General features: G+C 55.5%; 1 protein-coding gene across 3 annotated transcripts; it reads right to left on the bottom strand.

The window, feature by feature from the left end:
• Positions 1-1,285: 1,285 nt before the first annotated feature.
• Positions 1,286-16,175, bottom strand: PDLIM4 (PDZ and LIM domain 4). 3 transcript variants are annotated; one of them, XM_025860931.2, is made up of 7 exons: positions 16,006-16,175; positions 10,774-10,925; positions 7,108-7,189; positions 2,540-2,721; positions 2,171-2,334; positions 1,716-1,833; positions 1,286-1,595 (listed from the first exon to the last, which is right to left on the bottom strand). In XM_025860931.2, exons 1-7 carry the CDS (start codon positions 16,096-16,098, stop codon positions 1,391-1,393), a joined length of 996 nt encoding a protein of 331 aa, XP_025716716.1. In that variant the 5' UTR covers positions 16,099-16,175; the 3' UTR covers positions 1,286-1,390. The 3 variants fall into 3 exon arrangements, with proteins under 3 accessions (XP_025716716.1, XP_073734639.1, XP_025716717.1); XM_073878538.1 differs by lacking the exons at positions 10,774-10,925; positions 16,006-16,175 and adding an exon at positions 9,516-9,589; XM_025860932.2 differs by lacking the exon at positions 1,716-1,833 and having other exon boundaries at positions 1,390-1,595.
• Between the last annotated feature and the right edge of the window lie 9,318 nt (positions 16,176-25,493).

Here is a 25,493-nt window from a genome sequence, read left to right as displayed (position 1 = left end):
ATAAGCCTCGGAAAATGAGTGAAGGGTTTAGGGCAATTCACGCAAGAACTTTTGGAGGGAGAAGACCGTCCTGTTCCCCCACTGTTCAGTCAGCGCCCAAGAGCAAACACAAGAAATATTAGTTGAATGAAGGTGCATCACTGGTAATCAGAGGAATGCAAATTAAAGCAAGTACATTATCTTATTTTACTTATCGGATTGCCAGAAAGGAAAAAAAAAAAGATAATATCCTGTGTTGGCAAGAGCACGAAGGAAAAGGGTGCCGTCGTGTGCTGATGGTAGGAGCGTGAACTGTAAGTCTTTTGTGGTTTGCGACAGTACAAAATTGAAAATAGCACAAACGTTCTTTAGTCGGGGCTCCCTAAATAAACCGGCACTGAGTAAATGAGGCTGCTTCCCGCCCAGAGCGCGTTGTGGAGAGCGCAGATCCGTGTGACGCGGAGTCCGGGACGGTTTGTTCGTGTGAACAGCTATAATTCACCAACTCTGATACCATTTATATTTTTAATAAGTGCAAGTCTGTGCAGGCTTGTGCAACGGAGCCGTGGAAGGCTCCAGGTCACCCCACCACCCTGTAACCGCCAGGCCTCGGAGAAGTGGTTGTGTTTACCCTTGGCTTTGGCAACAGGAGCTAAGCAAAGGGTGCGGCCCTGGGCCCTCTTCCTCTCCGCCCCCCCCCCCGCCCCCGCCGCCTTCTCTCGTCTCCCACTGCCCCTCCCCGACACTCTCTAAGCGCGCCCCCTGCTGGGGAGAAAGGGGAAGGGGAAAGAAAAAGGGGTCAGGGCGAGAATAAAGTGGGCAGGGGGCGGGAGAGGAGAGAGGGAGAAACCCGTAAGAACGCCGCCGCCGAGAAGGCCAGGAGGCAGATAACCCCCCACGGCAGTGCCGGTGATCTTGCCACGCTGCGCAATCCTTCCTGCAGCTTCTAGGGGCTGCCCTCACTCTGCTGGTGGCCAGGCGGGACCTCTCCTGTCTGTGCTGACCTTAGTCATACCTGTGCACACACACACGTTCCTCACCCTGAAGAGCAATTCCCTCCTCATCCCTTAGTTCTCGGCTGACACCTTCCCTGACTCCACGGAGGTCCAGCCCCTTGGCGGGACATCACTTCTAGCATCCCAGACCTCACCTCCCTATTACTGTAACTGCCCCTTGTGGTTTATATCTGCCATCCATCTAGGCTGTGGCCTCCTTGAGGACAGCACAGCACCTGTGTTGCTCACCAGTGCACCCGGTGCCCAGGACAGGCTTGGCACCTGAACAGAGGCACTGACATGTTCAAGGCCGAGCAGAGGGAATTTATTAGAGAGGCAGGGGGCAAACACATATTTACACGGGCCGCGCCAGGGCATTAAAAGCAGAAGCGGGGACGGGAGGTTCCGGAAGCAGCTCAGACGAGTTCCACCTTGGCATTGGGGTACACCGCCACCACGTCGTAGCCCTCGGGTGGCTTGACACGCGCCTTGGCGTGGCTCTCGCAGTAGAGCCGCTCGTCCAGAAAGAAGTAACCGCGCTGCTTAAGGTTCAAGCCGCAGTCGCTGCACATGAAGCACTCAGGGTGGTAGAGCTTGTCCCGCGCCTTGACGATGGTGCCCCTGATGGGGAGACGGGGAGAGGACTGCTTCACGCGACCGATTCTCGAGCACGCTCCCATCCAGGGCCTCGGGCGGGGCTGGGGGAGTGCCGGGGTCGGGGAAGCAGGGGAGGGTACTCACACTATGCCGTGGCCGCAGCGCGTGCACTCGGGCAGTCCTTGAAGGCCACTCAGCGGAGCGCTCAGCTTGCTGGCCGTGGGCTTGAGGTTGCGAGGGCCGCTGGAGCCAGGCCGCTCCCCTGAAAGCCGGAGCGCAAGGGGCATGAGCCCGGTGCGGAGGTCAGAAAAGGGAACTTCACTTCTGCGCGGTGTGGGATGGACCCAGCTTCCGGGACCACCAGCACTGCGACTGGAGACGTTTGGAGGGGGAGGCGCCGCGACAGGGGTGGAGTGGGAATCGGACACTGAGGCGCCGCGAGGGGCGTGGGAACACTCGGAGGAGACGCGGCAGGGGTAGATGGCTGGGAGGCAGGACGGGCGGGGGGGGGGGCGGCAAGGGGGGGGGGGGGGGGCGGGGCTCTCCGGGGCACCCGAGGGAGTGGCTAGGCAGGTGGGGCAAGGTGGCGGGAGTCTTACCGCCCTCCCCAGCCTCTAGCATGCCCTGCAGGTAGCGGAAGGAGCCTGACTGCTTGGGCTCCGAAGCCGAGGGCTCGGCCGGGTCCCGCAGCATCCTGTACACCTCTGAGCCCAGGTCCACGCCGCAGTCACGGCTCCGTGGGAGGCCTCTGGCTGTGTCCGCGCTGGGCAAAAGAGATGCACCAAGGGACAACGGTTGTGGTACCAGCCTTCCCCCTGCCAGCACAGGGGTCTGGTGAGGTTTTCAGAATGAAACCAGCTGAGACCCAAAGATCAAGTGTCAGGGGTCAAGATGTGACCCGAGATCTGAGAGATCTGGGATTAAGATGGGATCTGGGTGTGGCTTCAAAGGCCACTTCTCTGTACTACCTGTGAAGTGGAGACACATGCAGGGTGCTCATTTGGGTCAGTAAGGTAGCCTCACTGCTGCTGCCATTGTGATGGAATGGGAGGTGAGATGGCTGCCCATAAGGAGGTCCCAGGCCCGGCCTGCCATCTTCTAGCCCAATCCCGGTGGCTGAGGGCCTCCTGCTGGTCGCTGGACTGCCATCCTACGAGAGAGAGGGGCCTGAGGCACTGAGAAACCATTGGGGTAGGGCTTCTGGCCATTCCTTATACATTCCATCCTTACCCCATTATGCCAGGCCTTCTTGGATGTTGGCTGGTTACCCCTGCTCTGGCATCTCTGGGCCGTGGTGCCCAGCCAGGGACGGGCTAAAACTTGGGCCTGGTTCAATCCCAGAAGAAATGAGAAATGACCGTGGAAAGTCAGACACAAAAACCTAAGTGCCCAAGACTCAACCTTGGCACATGAGCCATGTGGTGGTTCTGACCACCAGCGCCCGTAATGGATGGTGTTGGGGCATGACCATTCCAAGTAGCCTTTTAAGGCCAGCGTGACTGGAGCAGAGTGGGTGGCTTCCTTGCAGAGATGGTCCTGGTGCCAGGCCTTCTCACCTGCCAGAACTGTGCTGGGTATTGTAGGGGCCTGTAGCTGGGAACATGAAAAAGAAAGCCCTGTCCTGCAGCCAGGAAGAGTCATCAATCACTGTGTGCCCAAAGCACACAATGGGGGTGGGGGGCAGACTGAGGTTCAAAGGCGTCATTGTGAGGTCAGCCCCTTTCAGGACTGTACATTTGCCTCCATTCCATGCTCTGCAGGGCGATATGCATGGCCTTTCTACAGGCAAAGCAGATGAGGGGCAGTGGCTAGGCCAGGGCTTAAAGATCCCCACCCTACCACTCCATAGCCAGCCTGATGCCCTTGGCTGAAACATTTGGGTGCACACTCTCACAAGAACTTTCACAGACAAACACATGCACAAAGACAACACACAAGGTCTAGCCAGTCCACTGACATATACCTAATCATACACACACAGTCTCATATACTCAGAGCCAGTGCTGGTCACCCAGGGGACCACCATAATGGTAGCCTCCATGGCTGGGATGAGGTTGGTGGCCAGAGCAGCCTGACTTTAGGATAAGGCACAAGAGTCCAGGACAGGAAGGTGGGTCTCAGCCTCAGCCTGGGAGGTGACATGCAAATTTCCCCTCTGCTCTACCCTGGGAACGAGGAGACTAAGGGAAAGAGCCTGTATAGGACTCAGGCAGCCTCTAGCACTGGGGCACAGTGGAGCCTGCAGAGCTTTGTCCCAACTGCTGCTGCTTTTTCTGCAGCCTCTGAGCTGGGTGGGAGCTTGAGGAAAGGGCGGACCAGCCACTGAGTGGGGGTGGTGCCCCCATTTCCCCCACCTCAACAGACAAAGGGGAGGGTCTCCCGCTGCCCAGGTGGGCCCCTATCAACGAGGCAATAGCAGTAGGAAAGCCCTCTTCCCCACTGGGCCGAACAAAAGCCTCTGAGAAACCCGATCACTTTTGCACATGTGTCTGCAGGGCAGACAGGCAGGCAAGGCTGGCCTGGCCTGTAATGGGGACCAGATGGGCCATGGGCTGTGGGGGCAGGGCTGGGCCTGGTACGGAGGAGGCTGGGACAGGAAGGGGAGTCAGAAGGTCCTGGAGGAAGGAGGCCCTCACTCACCCAGCAGGGTCATCAAAGCCACTGCCCCTCCCATGGCCACCCATGCAGCCGCCTCTCTCGGTCTGAACTCAGTGGTTAGGATACACATGGTGACCTCAGTCTCGGGTGAGTCCCACCTCTACCACCTCTCTGAATCCGTTTTTTCATCTGTTAAATGGGGATTGTAATGGTCTCTGCATCCTAAGTTCCTTGTGGGGATAAAATGAGACAGTTGCATGTAAAGCACTTAGCATAGTGCCTGGCACACAGCAGATGCTTGTTGGATAAAGGGCTGCCATGGGCATTCCTGAGTTCCTATTCCTCTTCCTGGATGTCCCCCTCTGTGTGGCAGTGCACCTGGTGTCACTGAGTGACACCTCTCTGAGTATCTGCAGCTGTTGATTTGGTTGTTGAAGCCTCAGTGGGATAATCAGCAGAATGGGGGTAACTGCCTGCTTGTTCATCAGCTCCCACGTGACTGTGGTCAGAATCTGGGACACTCGGGGCGCCTGGGTGGCTTAGCTGGTTAAGTATCTGCCTTTGGCTCAGGTCATGATCCCAGGGTCCTGGGATCGAGCCCCGCATCGGGCTCCCTGCTCTCGGGGAGCCTGCTGCTCCCTCTCCTCCCTGCTTGCGCGCGCTCTCTCGAATAAATAAAATCTTAAAAAAAAAAAAAAAGAAGAATCTGGGATACTCAGCTTGGATGGAGGTGGGCACTGAGTCCAGAGGAGCGGGTGGTACCTCCGGGAGGCCAAACCCCAGCTCCCTGCAGGTCTGGAGGGGACAGGCTGAGTGTGTGAGGGCTGCCTGCTCTACCCGGCTTGCCTGGTTCTCAGCTTAAACGCCATCCTCTCCAAGAAACCTTCCCTAACCGTCATCCTTCCTCTGCCCTGGGCAGGACCAGATGCCTCTTGTGTTCCCACCTGAGTAAGGCCCGAGGGAAGAAGGGTCTCCTATGACCCTACGTGACCTGCAGAACCTATTTGCATCGGGGGTGCATGTCAGGGTACCTTGTGCTGGTCTTAGGGCCAACTGTGGTTTTCTCCTCCTCTGATGTCTCTGGCTGGGCCCACCCACTCGCCGCTGCAGGCGGAGGGTGGGAGCACTGTGGGGACAATGGGCCCTGTGTCTGTGTTCCTGAGGACACAGCCCTGCGGGGGCTGGGTGGGGGTGTTTCTGTCGCCACCCATGGAGCTCATGACTTTTAAGTACAAGAGGGGGATGGCAGCTGAGGGACAGCCCCCTCAGCTTAGAGAAAAATCCCTCTGACTCCAGCCTGAGCCACTGGCAGCCTGGCCGTTGAGGAGGTCAGTAAAGGAAGGTGTCGGGGCAGGGGCCGCTGCTCTCCAGCGCCCCTGCCCCCAGGCGCCCTGGCCCTGACGGAATAGAGCTGAGATTCAAATTCCGAAACTCCTGCGCTCATGCCCTGTCCATCCTGCTCTCACATGGGACATGGGGCCTCACATAGGTGCTGGGACCTGCACAAGGTTGCTGCCTGCCGCCTGGCCGATTTGTCAACCCCTGGTCACCCCTGGCCCCTTGGACCACGGCAAGCTCTGGAGACACAAGTGTGGCCACGAATCTCTGCAGGAACAGCTGAGGTCCTGGACAGTGGGAACCAAGAGACTGTCCGTGGTTCTGCCCCATCACCTCATCCCTTGCTTCTGCCCTCCCACCCTTGGAGCTTTCTTTTTCCTGAACCTCTGATGCACAATCTCACTTCTGAGCCTTTGCATGTGATTCCTTGCACACTTCCCTTCTCCATGCCTCTTTGCTGGCCTTATTCTTCCTAGTCCTGCAGGTCTTGGCTTGGATTCTCCCTCCTCCAGGAAGCCCTCTCTGAACTGTTAGGTGAATCATGTGCCTACTCTGGACTCCTTTGGCCCCTGGCTTCTGCCATTCCAGAGTTGCTAAGTGCCTCTTCCTTTTCATAACGGGCACTCCCTGGCATGTAGTAAGCATCTGGCCTCCGAGATTCCAGCAAAAGCAAGGTAGGGAACAAATATCAGAGCAAGCGGATTGGGATAAATGGTGAGGGAGATGGCCTTCTGTACGGTGAAGGCTCCATGGTGAGAGAGTAGACACAAGCAGGCCTAGAAGGCCATGGCCCCACATGCTGAGTCCCACAGCTCTGGCTCCATCACAGACCAGTCCAATCTCCACCTTGTCCAAACTCTCTAGCCCAGAGATGTTGAGCTGGCGGCTCTGGATACTTCAGCCCTGCCCACTTGGCTAGCCCTCACGTCCACGGCAAAACGAGGCCCTAGAGCAGCTTCTTCCCGTCCCCCTCCCGCATTTGAGGACAGTATCACAGTTGTGACTCCTGTCATACATGGCAAGATGACTGTGGCCTGAGGTCTGCTGGGTGCAATCACAGGATGGCCAGGAGAAAACTTCAGCCTTCGATAGAGCAAGGAAGTGCCTTATAGTCTAAGGTCAGCCTTGAGGCCCAAGTTTGGCTTTAGCCGGGTGGGTGTCCAATGCTAAGATGAGACAGAAGAGAGTACCCAAACAGTCTGAGGTCACTCCACAGCCTACAGTTTCCCCCCAGCCAGCCCCCAAGCCCAGTGACTTCCTCTTGGTCTGGCATCACTAGGCACCAGAGTGAAACCCAGCTGGGTGGGTGGTAGCCCTGAGCCAAGGCCTAGCCCCATTCCTGCCCACGCTAGGTACCTTTATCTCAGCACCTAGGACGGTCTAGAGTACAAACAGAGCTGCCAGCAGATGCTTATCACCTGGGGAGCACAGGATGGGGCATGGACATAGACCAGAGAAGTCTGCTGCTTCAGTCTCTGGCCTGGGCATCCAAAAGCCAGACAGCAAGACATCTAGTGCAATTAAACCCATGGACCAGGCCTGGCCCCTCTTCCCTGGGCTTGCTCTGAATCAGGCCAGGCCCGGTGGTGTCCATACATACCTGGGCCTCAGGGTCAGTGTGGATCCTCTGTGCCTGAGCCTTGCTGTCCTCTGGGGCACCGGGCCAGCTCCTGCCTTCAGGTCTGTGACAGGAATTAGGACGGTCAGATAGGTCTGCTTACTGTGCCTACCATGACTGGGACCGGGACCAAGAGGGGCTGTGCTCTGCGCCCAGAGCCACCCAGGACCAGGCCTGGCACTCTGCATGGCAGAGGACACCACTGCCACACTTGCCCCTGCACCAGAATGGTGGCCGTTGTGGGCAAGGAGACAGAACTCTAGATCTGCCACCTGCCTAGGGCAGGGCTGTGTGTTCCAGCCCCACCAGCTGCTCCACACCTCTCTGGTCTCATTCCCAGACAGGATGCAACAGAAGCCCTTCCGCTTCCCCACTTTTTCACCCTCTCTGTGGCCTCAGCAAAAAGGCGAGCTCAGAGCAGGGTGCGTCAGGCCTCACACATTGATCAGCGAGGAGCCCATCTGCTTACCCTCTTCCATCTACAGCCTCTGGCCTGGCCTGGAGGTCAGGCATCCATGGGCTCTGGGGGAGGTGACATAAAGGCTTTGAGGGGTGCTCCTCCCCTCTTGCTGCCGGCAGAGTCATCACCAATGTCTGCCCAGCCCAGATGGGAAACAGGCCATTAGGAAATTCCTGCTTCACCATAGAAACCAAAAGCCAAACACCACTCAGGAGGGAGAAAAACATCATAAACCTGCCATAAGCCGGGCAGGCAAGGCAGGCGGGACTGAGAGCCTATGGGGCTGGGGCCCAGTCCTGCCATTCGGTAGCCCTGTGAGGAGGCAAGCCATAGGGTGCACGGACCCTGGACTGACAGGTGGGTGTGAGGTGAGGCTGGTTAGATGGTTAGACGGAAGGGGAGTAATGTCCCCATTCACCTCAAAAGGCCTCCTGGGGCTTTCCAACAACTCCTCACTGGGCCAGCAGCTCAACACGGCCTCTCTCACCCCAACTCACTGAAGGATTTTAACTATCTGTCTACACCTGTAGACCACACTCACTCTACACTTCCTCACCCTGGCCCGTTCCTTAACCCAGTACAGACTAGCTTCTCTCCTCCAGAGCCTTCCACAGGCCTGTGCAACCAAGCTCTGCTGCCCGAGGCCAACACCATCCCCACTGGTGCCTGGCCCCAGCCTTCTCAGCCAGGCTCCCAGGGACTGCCCTAACTCACAGCTCCACCTATGGCCTCCACCCACTCGGAACTCTGCTGAGATCAGTCTAGGACATCTCAGGTGGTTAAGACGGACTTAGACTTCCCTGAAGCTCTGCCTAGAAGAGAAGTACAAACCTGTGGTCTGGAGGTCAGAGTGCACAAAGTACCCAGAGCAAAGAGCGTGGCCCAAGGCAGCAGATCAGAATGAAGTGCTTATTCAATCTCCATCCCTAGGCCTTCACTTCAGGCCTGAGAGGTGCTAACATCTACCATCTTTTTTTTTTTTTTAAGATTTTATTTATTTATTTGACAGAGAGAGAGAGACAGCGAGAGAGGGAACACAAGCAGGGAAGAGGGAGAAGCAGGCTTCTCGCTGGGCAGGGAGCCCAATGTGGGCCGGATCCTGGGACCCTGGGATCATGACCTGAGCCAAAGGCAGACGCTTAACGACTGAGCCACCCAGGCGCCCAACATCCACCATCTTTAAGCAAAATGACAGCCCAAGGATGGGCCATGTAACTGCATCTTGTAACATACACAATGGGCAATACAGACCCCACCAGAAGCCCAAGGTTGGAGCTGATGCCAGGAAGGTTCTGGGCCTACAGAAATGCCCGCAAAGTATGGGTTCGCTTAGATTGTTAGATAACTGGCTCCAAGCTCTAGACAAAATAAGCATAGCAGGGAAGGTGGGCCCTTCCTTCACTTTTCATCCTGTGGAGAAGTCTGTGGAGGATTAGAGCCCTCTATACATAGGAGGGCAGGTAGGGAACTGGTCTGGATAGAGTTCTGGGGGTGGGGGCACAGAATAGCTCTCTCCAGTCAGCTCACCAGGCTGATCTTCCACAGAAACCATGTTGAAGGGGTCTTTGGAGCATAGGTCCTGGCATAGCAGGCAGGACAGAGAGCAGGGTGAGAGGCCTTGCTGGTGAGAGGTGCTCAGGAAAAGAAATGCTGGCCCTGGGGGTCAAGGTGGCCTTCATGTCTTGATCTCCCAGAATCTGCATGTGTGAGAACTGGGAATGGGGGCTAGAAGACAGGACCCCAGATTTTCACCCTGAGCAGACCTGGTACATCATAAGCATCCAACCTCCCAATCCTAAAATGGTCCCATTTTGGAGTTAAGGAAACTGAGAGCTTTGAGATTAAAACACTTGCTGGAGGATAACACAGTTCTTAAGTGCAGAGCTGGGACTTGAACTCAGATCTGTGATAGTAGAGAATGTGCTCTCACCTGCTCCATGGCCAGGCAGCATTTGGGGGCAGAGTAGAACAGGTCAGGGGACCCCTGGCTCCATCCATGCTTGGCTTGGAACAAATGACCAGGAAAGGAAGGAAGGAAGGAAGGAATGGGGACCTCCACCCTGCCCCCATCCTGCTACCCTCCCCTAACATCATTCCCTCTGGGAACCTCCTGACTCAGGCCCCCTACAAGCCCCTGCTGCCTCCCCCACCCCACTACTACCAGGGCTTCCTTTCTTTAGCCATGAAAAATCAAGGCCGGAGGTGAGTCAGGGCCCAGGAAACCAGCCAAGTGGGGCAGCCACAGAGGCCACTCGTGGGCAGAGCAGTGCTGATGTTTCCCCAGCCAGACTGTACCTCAGTCTGGGAGAGGGCGATGAATGTGATCCTGTTTGGTGGAGAAGGAAACCCAGGCTCATAGAGGTCATCTGGTGTACCTAAGATCCCACAGAGTCTGGATTACAACCAGCTCTGCTGAACTCCCAGGCCAGGGCCCACTCCCCTTGGAGTTGCACTCAGCTCTAAGAGCACAGTCAGGGGTCCTGACCCCAACCTGGACCCAGACCCGGGCCAGACACACATGGAGGCTATCTCAGAAGCCTTCCTAACATGTTTAATGGCTCCCAGCCCTGCCAGCTCTAACTCAAAGTTAGCTGTGTTGTGGTTTGGGGAGGCTTTGCCGACATGCGGCCACAGGGGAATCACGGAAAGTCCCTGTTAGCAGTGAACGTGGCAGAGCTGGGCAGTTATGTCTGACTTCTCTGGATCCAAGCAAGAGAGGGGGAAGGGAGGTCCCACTCAGCCAGGACCTGGCCAACTGCCTTTAGAACTGAACAAAGACCCAGGGCCTGACTAGGGCTGCGGAAGCCTCAGGTGGACCTTCAATCCTAGACCATTTATAAGGCACATATGGGGCTTGGGGATCCCCAATCCTCCCCTTCATGTAGGCTGTATGGCATGATACAGGCCATAGCATCCAGATTTAACCAGGACAGAGGCAGGGCCTGTAGCGGGGCCAGCCGAGGCAGGACAGCCGTGGGGTGGCAGGAATGGTCGGCAGCCACTCCTAGGAGCGAGAGAGACCCGAGGACAAGTTTTCCTTCCCCACTCCCTTGCTGTGTGACTTTAGGCACCTGCTAACCGTTCGGAGCCTCAGCTATCTCCTCTGTAATACGGGGACCATACCAGGAGACTGAAACCACCCCGCCCCCCACCCCCCCTCACCCCGGCCCAGCCTGCCCTGTGCGTACCTGCTCACAGAGAGTGTGAGGTGGTCATGGCAGCCCTTGATGCGGTTCTGCGCCTCCAGGTGCGTCATGAGCTCTGTGCTTTCCCCATTGATGGCCTGGATCAGGTCTCCGGGGCACAGGGCGGCCAGTGCGGCCTTGCTGCCGGCATGAACCTGTAGGGAGACAAGCCAGAGGCCTGGGCGTCAGTCATTACGTGGCCTTGCTGCAGTCTCTGCCCTGGACCCCCTCCAACCTCAGAACCTGGGCTGTGCGGCCCTGCTGCCCACACGACCTGGGGTGGGGCGGGGGGGACCAGCCCAGAGACCAGTTGAGTCCCCATGTGGTCTTGCCACAGCCTCTGCTCTAAACACCCCCAGTTCCAGCCCCTGAGGCACTGCTAGGGTGTGAGGGCATATAAGAGGGGCTTCTTTGGGATTGGGACAAGTGGAATGTCACTCTTGTTGCCTGCATATGTGCCAAAGGACATGCAAGGGACACATGGGGACACATGTGCTCCAGATACATACAAAGCAGGGACATGTCACAAATACCCTCCATAGACAGGGCCCTACCCAGACATACTACAGAGCAGCCCCTTGGCCTGATATTTCCTTGTCTCCCTACTTGTTTCCTTTCATCCCTACTCCCCACCCCACATTCACCTCCACCTCCCCACACTCTGTCCCAACCAACCGAATATCCAGGCGCTAACGACAGCCCCGGATAGTTCTTACCTCCACGCGTCTGCAGATGCTCTTCTCTCGACCTGCAACACTCTTCCCTTTGACCTCAAACCCTAAGTACCAGCTTACTCCTCCTCACTTTCACGTCTTAGCAGACAGGCCAGTCCCCTAGGAGCCTCTTCTCTGGGCTCTCACAGTACTCTGCGCACCCTCTTTACCACTTTGCTCCCCTAACATTGTTAGAGCCTCGTTCTGGGTCTGTGTCATCATGTCCCCAGCAAGTCCAGGACCACGTACTTCCAGCTGCCCACTTGTGCTCCTGAGTCACAATTTTACCCACACTTCCTCTGCAGGACAGACACTCTCTCAGGCCGCCCCGGTGCTACTATTGACTCCAGGCAAATAGTGTCCCGATCTGGAGCCTCTTACAATGTTGGTCCTGGACGAGAGCCACATGAGGTTACGGATAGGCGAACAGGGAGGCCTGAGAAGGGGGCCCAGGGGAAGTCAGGCAACGGGGCACTCTTTGCCCTCTTCCTGGTCCCAACACAGCCTTTGGAAAGAGACTTTAGGCGCCCTCATTTAAAAAAATTTTTTTAAGTTATGTCTATACTTGATGTGGGGCTCAAACTCATAACCCTGAGATTAAGAGTCACATGCTCTACCAACTGAACCAGCCAGGGCCCTGTAGGCGCCCTCATTCTTTTTTTTTTTTTTTAAAGATTTTATTTATTTGAGAGAGAGAGAGAATGAGAGAGAGAGAGCACATGAGAGGGGGGAGGGTCAGAGGGAGAAGCAGACTCCCTGCTGAGCAGGGAGCCCGATGCGGGACTCGATCCCAGGACTCCGGGATCATGACCTGAGCCAAAGGCAGTTGCTTAACCAACTGAGCCACCCAGGCGCCCAGGCGCCCTCATTCTTACTCAGTCTCCCCAGTGGTGCCCTCAAGAGCTTCCAATGACCCCGTTCCTACTGCTGGAGTTGAGAGCTCTTGGAAGCCCAGCTAGGCTCAGCTTATCCAGTTTTCAGTAGTGAGTGGACAAAGCCGAGGTGCTGGCAGTTCCTTGGCTGGAGTCCTGGTATGGGCAGTGCCTAAGCTGACACGCCCTGAAATAGGCTGCCCCAAGGAATGTTTTTCTGGAGCATGACCCCCTCAGCCAATAGCCCATGAATGCTTATCCACAGGGCATAGGCACCCGCACAAGCCTGTCATCCTGGGGGAAGGACCCCACTGGGCATTATCCCACCCTCCACTCAAGGCCCAGCTCCAGGCCCCTCTCCTTCATGGACACATGCTCTGTGACATGGCCTGGGCTCTGTGCTTTACCCATAACCAGTTCATGGCAACTTTTCAACCACCTGATGAGACAGAGGCTGTTCTCATTCCTAGAGATGAAGTAAGGGAGGCCTGGGGGAAGGGACACCTTGCCCCAGTCCCCACGCTGGAGAGCAGTCTTCTTCTTCAGGGGGGCGGCTAGCTGCAGGATGACTCAGCCAGTACAAGGGGTGCATTCAGGACCCTGTGGGTGGAGGAAGTTCTTGAAAGCTGGGGTGGCTGGGACTCTGCCAGCTCCACTAGCTCAGGGAGTTCTGGTCAGGGAGGGCATGAGGCCAGGAAACCGTGACTCTCCCAACTGGCTTTATATGCATTGTCTCATTAATCCTCCAGGGAAGTCCATTTCTTAGGTGAGGAAACCGAGGTCCAGAGAAGTGCAGAAGAATGCTCAATTGATAAATGGCAGAGTTAGGATTTCATTCCAAGCCGACGGGTTCCAAGTCTTATCCACTAACCACTGTGTGATTTTCTGCAGAAAGGGAGTGAGGGGAGAGAGTGTCCCAGGGGAGAGAGAGTGTCGCAGGTAAAAAGATCAGCAGGTATAATGACTCATCTGGGAGAGAGAATAAAAGCAGTCTTCTGGGGTTGAAGCATCATTAGTGAGAAGAGAGCGGAAGAAAAGTCAGAGAAGAAGCAGGGACCAGATCTGAGGGCCTTGTAGGCCCAGGTGAGAAGCTGGCATTTCTCCTGGGTGGTTGGGAACTATGGAGGGTTCTAAGCAGGGAAGTCACAGGACACAGTTTAACTCAGGCCTCTCCCTCTGGCTGCTGAGCACAGGATAAATAGACAGAAGGAAGGGAGAGGGGTACAGCGAGGTCAGCTGGGAGGCTGGGGCATGAACTAGCCCCCTCACCTGCAGCAGCTACATTCCTGGCCCCTGCTCCACTCTGCCCAGCCTAGACACTGTGGTGGACTGGGAGTCACAGAGTCTGGGGCCGTATTGTCCCATACGGTCACAGCAAGTGCCAGACAGGCCTGGATTCCTGTCCCTGCTCTGCTTCTCTGGATACACCACCTTGGCCTCTCTGAGCCTTAGTGTCCCCATCTATAATGTGAGGCCAGAAGGAGTCCTTACCGGTCAGGACTCTCGGAGGACTACCTAAGACAATCAGGGTAAAAAGTCCCCACAATGGGTTGAGCACATGGTGGTGCTCACTCCAGGCGCTGGTTGCTGGGGAGCTGGTACCAACACCCATTAGGATGGGGCCTGGAATGCTGCGGATGCTCAGCCAGGGCCAGCAATCACTGTAGTTCATAGGAGAAGAAGCCCGGGGCAGTGTTCTTGGGGGCTCTCTGAGGCTTCATGGGCTGAGGTTGTAAGGCCCCAGCTCCGCCAGGCAGCCAGCCTTCTCCCTGTCTGAGTGTGGCTGTCCCCGCGGTGGGGTGGGCAGGGGGAGGCCCTGGAAGCATGGAAAAGGTTGGGTCTCGAGCCCCCTTGGTAAAAAGACTCCCACATATCATCTGCCCTTGAGGTACCTGCTGGGCAAGCTGTGGCCTGTGTCTCCCCAGCTGCATACGTCTTCCCAGATCCCACCCAAATCCAGACTCAGGCATCCTGGTTCCTTGGGCCTGAGCTGCTGCCGCAAGACTTTGGGGGACAAGAGGGAGTGTTCTTCCTGGCAAACCTTCTCCCAGCCTGCCTGCCTGCCAGGAGAATGCATCCTGGTCAGCTCCAAACAAGGCCGCCGGTGGCTGCGACTGTGACGTGTGGAGGCCTTTCCTCCACGGGCAGGCAGCCGCGTGGGCAACAGATGTGTCTGCTCCCTGCCTCCTGTGGCCGTCAGCCGCCGCCACTGAGCCTGTCAGCGGCCTCACGCCCAGGGTGCCTGGACTGCTGGCCGGCCCAACACCCCCACCAGCCCGCCCTGGCGGACACACAGCAAGGCATACATGCACACACGCGTGCGCGCACACACACACACACACACACACACACACACCCCCAGCTGTCTCCCTCAGGGAAGTGGGAGATGAAAGGCTCCCGGATGTGTTAAAGGCCCACCTCACTCAGCCCCAGGAACCTGGTGGCCATGGGCTAAGGGCAGATGTGGGAAGCCTCCCAGGACAGCTGGGCCTGCCTGTCACCCTGGCCCCCAGAAATGGGATTCCATGATTCTCCGCTCTACCGGGTGCCCACCCCCTCCCAAGCAGTGGAAAGAAGGCTCTGAAAGCCCAGCCAGCTTGGTCCAGCCTCCACAGAGAGGTGGCAGTACAGTGGGGGAAGGTGGTTCTCAGTTCTCCTGACTCAGGCCCCCAAAGGCAGCCTGTGTGGGGATAAAGGATGGCCCTCAAATGCCCCCAGGTCCCCTCTGCTCTTTCCTCCAGAGTGAGAGCTTTGTCCCCTGGTCTGGGATCCCCAAAGGCAGAGTCTGACTCCCCTGTTTTAGCCCTTCAAACCAAGGGACCCTGAGGTGGGGCCAGGATCCTGTCTCCCTGAGACTGGACACCCCTTCTGAAAGGGCCTGAATCCCCTCCTCAGCTCCTCTGTCCTCTTCAGATTAGCCACCACCCAGGGCTGTGCCCACTCCTCTCTCTCCTCTGTCTTAAGCCTGGGGCAATGCATGGCCCTGGGAACCGGAGGAACTGGGCCAAGACCATACTGGCCCCTGGCCTTGTGTGGTCTTGTGGGGAGGGGGGTCTCACAACCTCACAGTCAAGTCTCCCCTTCCCCTGGAAGCCCAAAATTCCTCTTGGTCACTTCCCCTTAGGACGATTGAGGTCATATATGAGAGTCTGACCAAAACTAGAGTGAGGAAGTGGATGGCTCTTCTTTTCACATTCAGAGAGGACCCCAGGCCTCCCTGGGGTCACCCAGCTCTGCTGGCAGGGACCTTTGATAGGAGAAGGGGCTCTCATTTTGCCCCAAATGCTCAGGCTGGGTTCAGTTTAAGCAGCAGTGTTTCTGGGCCTCCGTAGATCTGTCCAGACCCCTGGCCCAGCGCACTCCTTCCCCGGCCTGCAGCAACTCCCCCAAAATGAGACCAGCAGGGAGGCTGGTGTGTGAACTGGGGTGGGGGGGAATCCTTCAAGGGATACGGCAGGCAGGCCCGGCGCAGGGAGGGAGGGGGTTGGGGCCGCACTGCCCTGCCTGGAAGCCTCCAGAGCCCGTGTGTCGCCCTGGCCAGTCCTTGGCTTTCGAACCTCAGGGACGTCGGGGATTCGGGTCTCGGTGGACCTCGAGGACAGGGTCTCAGATCGAAGACCTCCCCGCCGCCCCGTGGCCGCCGGACTCACCCGCGAGATGGTGAGGGGTGCGCTGAAGTCCCGGCCGCCTACTAGGCGGAAGCCCCAGGGCGAAGGGCCGCGCAGGGTCACGGAATGGGGCATCGCGGGCGGGAGCCGCAGCCGGAGCCTGAGCCGGACACTGAGGAGCCGGAGCCGCCGGAGCCGCCGCCGCCGCCGCCGCCGCCTGGACGCCGCGCCCCGCCCCCGGGCCGCCCGCCCCCGTACCCCCTCCACCCGGCCCCCGCCCCCGCTCCCCTCGCGCCGGGATTGGCCCCGCGGCCGGCCCGCCCCGCCCACTTCGGGGGGCTCTGAGGACCCGCCCCTCGGCCCGCGCGTCTAGAGCCCGGCACCCCCCGCCGCGGTCGCGGAGACCCCGGGGCCAGGACAGCCCCCACGTCCGGGATCCTGCCCTGGCCTCGCCCTGAGGGCCGCAGACCCTTTCGGGCACGGGCCTTTTGAAGTCCCATCTATCGGCGGCGCCCCAGCCTGAGGAGGGATGGGGGGCGGCCCAGATGGGGGATGGGGCCGTGCCTTGCCCCGAAAACTCCTCAAGGTCCTGGCAGGCCGACCTGCCTCCCTACCCCTCGCAGTGGTGCGAGTCCTCCTCTACACAGCAAGCACTGAGGAGCAGCCACTGGCCTGAGGAGGCCTGGGCCAGGGACACAGCCCCAGGCTGACAGCAGGCAGTGCCAAGTATGGGGTGAGAAGAGCAAGGTCCCCAGCCTCGTTCTGGGAGGCCAGGAGGTCTGTCTGGAAGAAGTGGCCCCTGACTTGAGTCTAGAAGCAAGGTGGCATCTTGTCCTTACAGGTGTCACTCCTTCCCCAGCTTCCCTCCTCTCAGGCATCTCCCAGGCTGCACTGCCTCTTCCCGTCCTCCTTTGCAGGGATTTTTGTTTCCCCAGCCTTCCTAGAAAAGGAGCAGCTAAGGTGGTTGGGGTAGTAGCGGCACCACTGGTGGGGAGTGATGTATTTGAGGGGCATGGAATTGTGGGCAGGCTCTCGCTTCAAGCCCTTCCTGGTGCTGTCTTCACTCGGCCATTGTCCTCCAGGGACGTCCTTGAATGGCCCTTGCAGGTGCCATGGCTTGGCTCCCCTGGACACTTCGTGTCTGGCTGTGTCAGGAAAGCACTGTTTGGGTTTTTTCCCCCAGATTCTGAGGAGGCCCCTAACTTAGCCATTCTTGACAACCCTGTGTGCTCTCTTAGCCAACTTTTTGTAAGGGCTCTGCCCTCTTGAGGCTAACAGGCTATGGGGTGAGATATGTCCATGGGGTCTCTAACAGCCCCAAGAAGGGAGGCCACATAAGAGGCACAAACTCGGGCGCCTGGGTGACTCAGTCGTTATGCGTCTGCCTTCGGCTGAGGTCATGATCCCATGGTCCTGGGATCGAGCCCCGCATCTGGCTGCTTGCTCAGCAGGGAGCCTGCCTCTCCCTCTCCCCCTGCCTGCTGTCCCCCTGCTTGTGCTCTCTCTCTGTCAAATAAATAAATAAAATCTTAAAAAAGAGAGAGAGAGAAACTTAGCGTAGTCCAAGGAATGGGGTGTGCCTTCACAGTGGAACGTGGGTTCCTCTCTGGGGGGTGGGGTGCTGCTGTCTGTTCAGCTGGCAGAGAAAGGTGAGTGGTATGAGTGGCAGTGGTATGTATTGGGGGGGTGTTCATACACACAGAGTGCCAGCCACAGTATTGGGCTCTCAGTCCTGTGAGGTGGAGGTTTCTGCTCAGCCCTATACAGGACTGGAGAGGAGTGGACTTGGACAGAGTGGAGGCACCAGCAGAAAGCTCTTCTCCAGATGGTCTCTCAGAGGTCCTTAGGCAAGAGGCTCCACAGACCTTGGATCCCACTGAGTGACATGGACAGTGGGGACAACCATTACCTATCACAGACTGTCCAAGTGTTAGATGCACAGAATGGCTTGGTAGTCAGAGACCCCTTATCCGGATTCCAGGAACTATAGTGAATGTAAGTGGCACAGAGTCATGCTGGGGGAAAGGGATCCTTAAGAGTCTGTGGAAGTTCAGGGCGCCTGGGTGGCTCAGTTGGTTAAGCGACTGCCTTCGGCTCAGGTCATGATCCTGGAGTCCCAGGATCGAGTCCCGCATCGGGGGTTCCTGCTCAGCAGGGAGTCTGCTTCTCCCTCTGACCCTCTTCCCTCTAGTGCTTTCTATCTCTCCTTCTCTCTCTCTCTCTCTCAAATAAATAAATAAATAAAATCTTTAAAAAAAAAGAGTCTGTGTAAGTTCCTAAATGAGACATCCAGTGGATTCTTGAAACTCCTCCTTAGCACTGCTTCCTTCACCCAACTTACACACCTCTAGAGACCGTCAACCCACACCTCCACCCCACCCATCCTGAAATCACTTCACTGCCTTTCTGTTTACTTCCTTTTTCGGGGAGGCATATCACTCCCTTCCAGAAGTAGTTCTCCTGAATATGACTTTCCTGGCCCTTTATGATCTCGTCAGTGTAATCCATCTGTGAGGGCTTCTATCACAGGGTTGAAGATGGGGGTGGGGTGGGGAGTGGCTCTTCTAGAATCTGTACATAAACTTATCCATTTCAATGTGCAGTTTCTGGGTCCGTTCCAGGGTCCATGCCAGTTATCTTGCACAGTGGGTCCTTGATGGCATCCATGACTTGAGAGGGCTTCAGAAGCCCGTTCCTGACAGTGCCCTCCCACAGGACACAGCCTGGGCAGGCTGTGCTCCTGAGACTGGGGACAGACCTTAGGAGCCACACTGTGGGGTCACTCCTGTGGTAGCTGGTGTCCTGAATAGCAGGTCAGATAACTATCCCTGATACTTCCTCCAGGAAGCCTTCAGAAATTCCTTTCACTCTTAATGGCCTTAATGCTGTGTTGTTGAATCCCTATCATGCCAGGAAATCACATCACAGGGCAATTACAGGGTCTGGGAGTCCTCTCCAAGGTGGAGATGGGTGGCAGCTGGGTCATGCCTCACCTTTGACCTAGTGGACTTCACTTGTTCACTGCACACCACCAGGCATCTGTGCTGTTGGGTATCACCAATGCATTTCATGCATTCTCTATTTATTCAACAAAGATGTATGGAGTGCTTTTCCTGCGCCATGGCCCGTGCCTACCTGGGGCTGGGGTCAAGGCATCCATGGGGGGCAAAGCCTGTGTCTAACTTATTTATTTATGTTTTCCCGGCACCCAGCAGAGAGCCTGGCACACAGAGGGTGTTCAAAAACATTGGCTATTCAATAGCATTATCATTGTTATAGGAAATATCATCTTGGCTCACCCCTTGGCCACCACGCAGAGAGAGGCAGGGAGGGCGTGAGGGGCCAGGAAGGGGGAAGACTTCTGCTCCTGCTGCCGTGGAGGTCACTCTCAAGGGACCCAAGTGGCTCAGGGCACTATGCCCAGGCTCTCTGTGAGCAGCCAAGGTCAGGAGAAAACACAGTGCTTTTTCCTCAACAAGCTGGCAAACTCTAGCAGGAGCAGAAGTGGTTGCAAGATGCCCTTGGGGCTGAGGCTACAGTGCAGGAGAGGGAAGCGCTAGGAGAACCTCAGGCCAACCTGAGTATGAGGCCAGCCTAGGGGACAGCCCAGCATAGGAAGCAGACCTGGGTTGGGGGGTGGGGGTGCAAAGTGAAGCTGATGGAGCTGCCCATGAGGATACCTCCCTGCGAGGTGCTAGAGGTTAGTCGGAAAGCTCAGACCTGGACCTGCCCCATCCTGGCCCAGTGGCCACAGGTCTCTGAGTGGAGTCTGCCCCATTCAGGCTCAGCTCCTCAGGTCAATACCTCCCTTTCTGTAGGCCCAGGTTCCTCCCCCAGTCAGTAGCCTGGATTCCAAGGGGATTTAAACCCTTGATGGGTCATCCCCTCTTCATGAGGTACCCAGTCCACAGCACTGACTACTGCAGGGCCCCAGAGGACAGTGAAAGAAGAAACTGAGAAGCCCCCATTTTAGGGTGGCCTGTTTGGCCTCGCTCCCGGTCCTGTAGCTTCTGGTCACCCAGGGGTCTGCTCTCCACGAGGCTTGCTGCTCAAGGTTAGGAGTCTCTGAGTCTGCAGGATGGAGAGAACAGCAATCTGTGGCAAGGCTGGATGAGGAGGGGCTGTGGGGGCCTTCTGTAGGGCTAGGACTTGGCCCTACATTAGTAGGGAGCCAAGGTGGGTTCTAGGCAGGGTTTGAGGGGCTCTGAAAGGAACAGAGGCATCCAGGAGCATGGGCACCAGGCAATATCTAAAAGGAAATCTGGGGTCGTGTAGCCTGTGAGGCGCGTGGAGGGCTGATGCGCCACACATCCTGGGTGGACAGGATTCGGCCAAGGAGGTAATAAAGCTGGCTTTTGAGCTGGGTTTGGTGCCACAGAACACACGGGGGAAGGTGTGCCTGTGACCAAGGGAGTTTCCCAGCTCTAGTTTTGTGCCATTAGATCCCTCAACAAACACGGAGTACCTGCTGTGTGTGTAGCCTAGACCTGATTAACAGGACTTGGAGGTTTGGTGGGGACTTCCCACCCTGCCGCAATTCCCCTGGGGGCTGAGAGGCTAGGGGCTCCAGGGGAGGCCAGTGTCTGAGGGTCCAAATGGAGATAAAGCTGATTTTGACAACTGAAGCCTAGTTCCTGGCTCTGAGCCAGGTTCCAGGACAGGCACAAAAGCAGAACAAATCCCGGTCAGGAAACTCAGCCCTGGGGAGGGCAAGTGACCACCCCAGGCTCATCTAGCTTCTCAGCAGTTCATCTGGGGCTTAGACCCTACCCTGGTGGCTTTAGGCCATGCCCCTTGCAGCAGGTACTGGACATGTCTCAGTCAGACCTGCAACCCCTAACAGCACCCCTGTCAGACCTGCTCTGTGTTTACTTTCACAGAGAAAACCTGTCTACTCTGGGTCCCAACAAAGGGGCTGCCAGGCAGTAGGGCGGGGCCAGGTTTACCCAGCTGGGCCCAGGGAGGCCCTGGCCCTGAGGCTTGGGAGTGGTGGATGTTGGGAGGAGTGCCATCTCACACAAGGGGGAGGCAGCAGACAATGGGAGAGGCAGCTCAGCCAGCTCAGGCAGGGAAGTGACAGAACAGGCCGGCAGCCTTGGTGGTGAGATTGAGTGGGATTGAGTGTTGTGCGCCGGGGCCTCAAGAAGACTGCTTCTAAAGGCACCATGGTCTTGCTCGGCCACAAGGATACCCCCGTCCTTACCTTCCATCCTACTTCTCATTCAGGCCAGAGGGTGCAGACAGCCTGCCCTGGATTACCCAGCCTCCCCTGGCACCATATGTCTCAGTTCTACTTGTATCCTCCAAATAGAAGCCCAACCCAGGGGTTCTCAGGTTTCCAGCTTCCCCTGACAGGTGAGGGCTGCTATCAGCCAACCATGCTGGGCCTTGTGCAGAGAAGGTACCTCCTTGTGTAAATCAGCTGCTCCGGCTGCAGCAGCAGAAGAATCGGGGAGCAACTGGACCACGTACTCGTTCTGTGCCTTGGACACTCTTTTTTTTTTTTTTTTTTTAAGATTCTATTGATTTGACGGAGAGAGACAGCGAGAGAGGGAACACAAGCAGGGGCAGTGGGAGAGGGAGAAGCAGGCTTCCCTCCGAGCAGGGAGCCCGATGTGGGGCTCAGTACCAGGACCCTGGGATCATGACCTGAGCCGAAGGCAGACGCTTAATGACTGAGCCACCCAAGCGCTCCTGTGTCTTGGACACTCTTGACCTTGGCCTGATCATCACCATGCTCTGGCACAAGCAGGGGTGCAGGGCCCTCCCCCTCCTCAGCCCAGGGAGGGAGACATGGCTGTCAGGTGTGGGTAAGGTTCCACCAAAAACAAAGGGACGACAAAGAGGAAATAAGCATGGGATGCATGGAATCCCATTACCAGGGCTCCGCATACACATACCACCACTCATCGGTCAACCTGGACTGCAGCCCCGCCCCAGTCCACACAACCACAGACACATTCAGCTGTGCCCTGGCCAGTGCGCTCTGGTCTGTTGGCTGAGGACCCTCCTCTCCTCCTGACCACTAGAGCTGAGATCCAGGACCTCTCAGAGAGCTAGAGGCCACTTCCATAGTTCTAGGCTCCCCCAGAAAAATAAAAATGGAAGTAATGTAAAAATGGTGTTTTAAGAATTATGGCCTATGTTGTTTATGCTTTGCTCATTTATTCCACAAAATATTTTACTCAATTTTACTCAATAAAATATTCAAATAGCTTTGAGAGGCTTTTATGTCTCAGGCACCGTTTTAGGCCTAAGCACTGAACAATTAAATGTCTGTAACCCACATACAAAACGTATAGCATCATTTGGAGATAACTTCAAAGATTTAAATTCTAGACTTCCTGGCTCTCTTCCTCAGGCTGGACCTCCACAGTCCTCATCCCCCATGATTTTCTTTTTTCTTTATTTAAGGAATCTCTACACCCAACATAGGGCTTAAACTCATGACCCCAAGATCAAGAGTCGCAGGCTCTACCAACTGAGTCAGCCAGGCATCCCCATAATTTTCTCACTGGTATGGGTTAGGCTCTGTCCCCTGCTCCAAGAGGTCCTGTGGCCCACAGTGAGATTAGTGGACTCAGCAGAGGCTTCACTGGGAGTCCAGCCAGCCTAGACTGTCTCTAGCCTGTCCTCCCAGCCCTGTCCTTTCTATATCTTACAGCTGCCTTCTCCTCTGCAGCACCAGCCCCTTTAGTCACTGATCGGTCTTGGTGAAGTGTCCTGCCCAGTGGTGCGCAGCACCGCCCCGTGGTTCCTGTGGTTCCTCTCGTGGCTGAGTCACAGGCTGGCAGGACTGTTTGGACTGACCTCACCTCCGGGCCTGGCCTTGGGACACCCCAGCTGTGGCCACCTGGTGTGAGCCTGGCTGCCTGTGTTGCTGGGAGACTGGGGCAAGGCTGTGCCACCAGTGCGCTGCAGTCTGGGAATCCAGGTGCGGGGGGCCACGGGGATTAGAGCAGGAAGAGCCAGATCCAGGCCGGCAAGGGTGAAACTGGGCTGAGGCTGCTTTAGGCCTATGCTGAGAATGGACTGGAGCAAGACCCATGAGGCAGTCTCATGTCCTGGGTGGCTGTTTGCTTGGCTCCCAAGAATCTTCAGAATCCTTTTCCACTTACCTTCCCTTCCAAGGTTAGGTCGATAGCTGTGCAGAGCCTGGCTCAGCAGTGGGGAATGAGTGGCAGAGCCCCGAGGGGTGGGGGGGCTGCACTCGCACCCCACATCTCTCATACCACCCCACAATGGCAAAAGCATATATTTGACTTGAGCCCCCACTGATCAGATCATTTGCTGCCTGTGAGGTCAGCGAATTTGTGGGAAGGCAGTTTTGCCTAAGCCACAGGGAGGGGACATGCCTCTCCCACATGAGAAGCCAGAATCACTTCAAAAGAATGTATAATGACAACTTCTATGGGCTGAGAATTAAACAAGAACTGTCTCATCTCAGGGAAGAGAAAGAGAAAATGGCAGGTCTGGACTAGGGATGCACTGAGTGTTGGAATGAGTGCTGCCCAGAACCCTGGGACCAGAGGTCCATGAGAAGTGGCTGTGTCCAGGATTAACACAAGCTGACCACAAAGAGCTGTGACATTTGGCATTCAAGCATGAAACATTGTTGGCCCAGAGAAGGAGCACACACATTCTCCCTCACAAAACCGTGATGTTCTAGAGCCAGGGAGAGATGAAGTGCTTCCCTAATCCTTGTGAAGATCTATTTGTTATCGTAACACCAAGATAGCCCCTGCAAAAAAACGACAGATTGTTTAAATTCGTGAATATAACAAATTGTCTTCCATAGTATGTTAAAATAGTTACCAACTTGGAGATTTTCTTGGATTACAAGGTTAATTTAATACTTAAAATCCATTGACTAAGAGATTAAAAGGAAAAAAAGAAACCCTGTGATCATCTCGAAAGGCATTTGATAAGATTTACCAGTCATTCACAGTAAAAAGTTGGAAAACCATGAAGAGAAAGAAATGTTCTTGGCACTTTATTCATTTTTTTTTTTAAAGATTTTTTTCAGACAAGATCGGGCGTGTTCAGTGCACAAGCAGGGCGCCGGGGGGAGGGGGAGGGCCAAAGGGAGAAGCAGACTCCCCGCTGAGCAGCCTGAGCTCATGACCTGAGCCAAAGGCAGACACTTAACTGACTGAGCCACCCAGGCACCTCTTGGGATCTTAAAGAACATATAGTGGAAAGCAAAATCCAATATCGTACTTCACCTCTGAAATTCCCATTAAATGTCTAGATCCAAACAATGTCCCTTTCACTGCTCTTGCTCAGTATTGCTCATGTCCTTACTAGGACAAAAAGGTGAGAAAAAGAAATAATGCTTAAGCACAAGAAATACGTAATAGAAAGCATCAAAATGATCGTTACTGGCAGATGATATTATGATTGTGCCTCCATAAAATCCAGGAAAATCAATTGAAAAACTATTATGACTAGTAGAGGGATCGAGTCAGGTGGCACAGAATAAGATAAATTTGTATATGTGTACAGATTTTAGTAGTTCTTAAAAGTGCTAAATCACAACGAATTAGAGAATATGATGAAAATAATTTACGATTCACAATAACAGTGACTCATAAGAAATATGTGGAAATTCATTTAGGGCACACAGAAAGCATATAAACTTTGTTCTAGGACAGATATAAAAGAAGACAAAATAAATAGATGCATAGGTCACGTACCTGGAAAACTCGATATTTTAAATTTGTGATTCAATAAATGCAATTACAATCAAACTTCATTTGGGTGGAGGGAATTGACAAGGTGACCCTAAGGATCAAATGAAAGAGTTAATATGGATGTGAGTATTGTGATTTATAAAAATTATATATTTGGTCATTCAGATGACTGAAATCTATTTCTCCTATGTATTTGGTCTTCATCCAGCGTCCCTGGCTCACGCCTTAAAACCCTTGGAATTTCCTGCGATAAAGGCAGTAAGTGTGTCTTTTGTTATGTTCATGAAGGTGACTTTTGGTCTTCACTCATGGGGGGGGGAAGCAGGAAGGCCACTAGTTGCCAGGGCGACCAACCAGGTGATTAGAAGATTGGAACCTTCAGTCCAACGCCCTCTCCTCCACCTCTGGGAAGCAGAGTGGCGAAGGCCAGGTTGAAGTAGCCAATGTTCAATGACTTATTTAATCATGACTATGCAGTGAAGCCTCCATTGAAAGCCAAAAGGACAAGGTTTTGAGAGCTTCCAGGTTGGTGAACACATGGAGGTAGGGGAGAGTAAAGGGTCTGCAGAGGGCCCCGAAGCTCTGAGCCCTTTTCCCATACCTTGCCCTATGTATCTCTTCATCTGGTTGCTGATTCATTGTCATTAATCATATCCTTTAATGAACTGGTAAATATTAAGTGTTTCTCTGAGTTCTGTGAAATACTCTAGCAAATTAAAAGTACTGAAGGAGGAAGTCGATAGAACCGCCGCAGTCTTTAGCCAGTCGGTCAGAAACACAGGTAACAGTCTGGGGCTTAAGACTTGGTATCTCAAGTAGGGGGTGGAGGGCAGTCTT

The sequence above is a fragment of the Callorhinus ursinus genome, unplaced genomic scaffold (genome assembly GCF_003265705.2).
Source record: "Callorhinus ursinus isolate GAN/ISIS: 27379988/994484 unplaced genomic scaffold, GSC_fseal_2.0 scaffold30, whole genome shotgun sequence".
Lineage (NCBI taxonomy): Eukaryota > Metazoa > Chordata > Mammalia > Carnivora > Otariidae > Callorhinus > Callorhinus ursinus.
This window is presented reverse-complemented; position numbering and strand designations above follow the sequence as displayed.

Excerpts from the sequence above, each read along its gene's own strand:
- PDLIM4 (XM_025860931.2), bottom strand. The coding sequence starts at position 16,098 with ATGCCCCATTCCGTGACCCTGCGCGGCCCTTCGCCCTGGGGCTTCCGC. Across the intron at positions 7,190-10,773 it reads CTCACACTCTCTGTGAGCAG|ACCTGAAGGCAGGAGCTGGC; the intron begins GTACGCACAGGG and ends TTCCTGTCACAG. Across the intron at positions 2,335-2,539 it reads CATGTGTCTCCACTTCACAG|CGCGGACACAGCCAGAGGCC; the intron begins GTAGTACAGAGA and ends TCTTTTGCCCAG.